At 34.1% G+C, this 3,540-nt stretch overlaps 1 protein-coding gene across 1 annotated transcript; it reads left to right on the forward strand.

The window, feature by feature from the left end:
* Positions 1–1,654: 1,654 nt before the first annotated feature.
* LOC149665098 (zinc metalloproteinase nas-14-like) lies at positions 1,655–2,884 on the forward strand. Its single transcript, XM_089842073.1, has 2 exons — positions 1,655–1,757; positions 2,637–2,884. The coding sequence occupies exons 1-2, from the start codon at positions 1,655–1,657 to the stop codon at positions 2,882–2,884; spliced, it is 351 nt and encodes a 116-aa protein (XP_089698199.1).
* Positions 2,885–3,540: the final 656 nt, after the last annotated feature.

The raw sequence follows: 3,540 nt of genomic DNA on the forward strand, positions 1-3,540 counted from the left end.
CCGCGTAAGACAGTGTTTAAAATACGGATTATGAAGCCAAAAAGTTGCTCTTTCGAATGATTTCTAGTTTGTTCAGGTATGATTTCTCTAATTTTCGTCAAACCTTATTTCCCGGGACCAAAGGGTTGACCCCCGTCAAATTTGGCCGTAATTTAAATGGACGAGTTTGGGGAGTGGGCTAATTTGGCTCGTAACGTAGTCGGATGTTATTCTACGACTTTGAAGTATTTTTTCTAAATTTCTCACATTCTAAGCTTTAAAATAAGCTATTTCATTATCAATTTGATGCATCCAGTAATTAAATATGATTTTTATAATAAAAGTGTCTAAAGTTGCAGCTGTCCAAAGTTAGGCACACTGACCCTATATCGAGCAAACGTAAAACACAATTCCAAATGCTTAACCTTACTGGTATAATTAAATGCAATGCTTAAACTTACCATTATAATACCCATCCTTTTAAAATACACGAACGAAAAATATCACCTCACCACAATTCTCTCACATTCACTCTCCCTCCCTTCAATGACGAAGGAAAAATTTTTGCTGCCCAACACTACTACGACGAGAATTACAACAGGGCAGGTCAAACTAAGAGCCTCATCGCAGATGTCTTAGTTTGACCATACGATGCGGTTAAACATGAAAGCCTTTGATAGATACGTGTCATAACTTTTTGTGTATGATGAGACTCGGTTTCTAAAACTAGCGCCAGCTACGAGTCGTACTTCTGTAACCCAGGCTGGAATGGCTAAGGGAGCTCTCGTTGTACCCTTGATGGTGGCAACATAAGGCGAGTCCTTTTTTTGTGAGAAGTGTAGCTCCTCCCCCTTCGTCTGTTTAGCTGTCTACCGAAGGCGGAAAATATCATGACTCGTTAAAAAAAGCATGGCAGAAGTGACCCTTTAGATTTTTTAAAGTTAAATGTGCTGATTCGCCGCCGTTCGCGTTCATATTCGATTCTCTCAGCCTAGGCAGAGGACCTAGGCTAGAGGGTGGAGAATTATAGCGAACAAGTTTTTTGCCAGCCAATGAATGAATGAAAATAATTTAAGTGGTAAATACGATTTTTACGTCAGGCTATGACGTCACTAGCGTAAATTAAGCCACGCCAGTTGGTTCCGAGATCATTAGGATTTGACCTTAGCCATTCCAACCCCTCCTAGTGAAGCTTTAAACTTTACTTACATAAAATATTATTCTGTGGTTAGTCTATACTCTAGCATTGGTTCATTTAAACCGTCCTCGTGAAACGTTTTTCCGCCTTAGTGTTTCTTTAGATATAGCTACCTTAATACTATTTTAACCCTTGCAACATTGTTTTATTAATTACTAGTCTGGGGTGTGGCGCACTCCAAGTATTTAAATCTACAAAACTCGAAACATAACGCTACTTACCCTATTAGAGATATCCAAACTGTATTAAAATTAGTCCTCTTCAAACTTTCCTAGACGAAACTCTGGTGAATTTAATCAAGGATGCTATGAACGAATCCCATACAAAAACCTGCATTCTATTCGTACCTGGACGAGGTTCAGGGAATTACATACGAATATCTGCGCTAAATGGGTTCTCATTCTAAAAACATTTATGAAATTCATGATCTTCGAAAGACAGTTAAACAATTATACTATTTCCTATAGGTGTAACTCCATGATTGGTAGACGAGGTGGAGTTCAAACACTATCTCTTCAAATTCCGTCCTGCGTGCATAAAGGAGTAATTATGCATGAACTAATGCACGTTCTCGGATTTGGCACGAACAAACTCGGGCAGATCGAGACGATTACGTAAATATCAACAGGAATAATATTCTCGAAAGTGAGTTAGCATCTGGATGTAAACCGAATTTATGTGATAAAAACTTGGTTTTATGCTTTTAAAACTTGATCTGTAATATTCAAACCTGATCTCTGTGATTAATTTCTTTGATCTCTGTGATAAATTTATTTGATCTTTAATGATGTGATGAATTCTTTGATCTTTAATGATGTGATGAATTCTTTGATCTTTAATGATGTGATGAATTCTTTGATCTTTAATGATGTGATGAATTCTTTGATCTTTAATGATGTGATGAATTCTTTGATCTTTAATGATGTGATGAATTCTTTGACCTTTAATTATGTGATCAATTCTTTGATCTTTAATGATGTGATGAATTCTTTGACCTTTAATTATGAGATTAATTCTTTGACCTTCATTTACGTGATTCAGTTATTTTGAGCTTGATATATCTGATTGTATGCCTTTGACTTCAATCTTCTTGATTTATGTGATCCAACTAATTCGATCGCTATATACCTGATTTATGTATTTTAATTACTCAGTGCGTCATGTGATATAAAGATAGGGTGAAATCAAATTGGATTCAGATTTTAAAAATAAGTTAAAAGATACACCTCGGATAAATCGCGTAACATACTCTCTTTCAGCTTTCAAAGTTTCCGTGGCTAAGCTAAGGAAACAAATGATAAAAAATGTTGTTGACTAATCTATTTTTGGGCTATTTAGACTTTCGATTATTAAATCAAATAGCAGATTATTTCCTAAATATCAAGGACGAGTTTAAATATTAAAACTTTTCAGAAAATGAATTTGATTATTCCGTAATAGCTTGATCCTATTTTTGCAGAACAAAAACACAACTTTAACAAGAACAGTTTGATATACATGACTCATATGGGTTTCAATTATGACTACATTTCAATCATGCATTACGAAGCGTATTTATGGGCCAAAGATAACAAGTATCCCACAATGACGCCCAAAAACACCAATTTCATGAACAGCGATCTCGGGAACTCTCAAAGGAACCATCAATTTTCGCCAACAGATATTGCCAAGATAAAGAAACTATCGGTGTTAATGTCCATACCGTAGCATTTGTATTGTTTCTTATGAGCGTTAAACAAGCAATAAAGCAAAGGCACAACTTTTACAGAATTAATTTTTGCAGGGTAATTTAAATTTTCGACTTCAATTTTAAACCGTAACTGTTGTATTTACTCTAATACAATTGGCTCTTAAAATATATTTACACTTTTTAAGCTTGACATCTCTGTCTATCTGGCTCAAAACTTGTAACCCATTTTGACACGATTTTATCGAAATGTCTCCAAAATTTGGGATGCTTGTTCAGACGTGATGACAATACATAACTCCACAATAAAGACAGTAAAATATTTACATTTTTTGGTAATTTACATCGAATCATGAGTTCTCAGTCAAAATTGATATTCAACTAAAATGTAATTTCATCTAGTAGGTTTTAACATTGAACTAAATAACATCCCCATTCGAAATATTTTTTATTTATAAGAACATTTTAATAATAAGAATTTAATAGTTATAACGTTTCTTGGCTTTGGTTTTTTTCTTAGATCATTTTCATTCTTTTAAAATTTTAATCAAAATAATAAGAAAAAAATAACAGTGATGAATGAAGTGCTATTGGTGCTATCTCATATGTGGTTAAAGTTCTTGGTTCGGTAAATTAATTTATACGTTTTATGATAAAGACGCTTATTCGTTTCGCA

Source organism: Phalangium opilio, unplaced genomic scaffold (assembly GCF_054372755.1).
Source record: "Phalangium opilio isolate 3A_F unplaced genomic scaffold, DU_Popi_V2 ptg000061l_1, whole genome shotgun sequence".
In the NCBI taxonomy this organism is placed as follows: Eukaryota; Metazoa; Arthropoda; class Arachnida; order Opiliones; family Phalangiidae; genus Phalangium; species Phalangium opilio.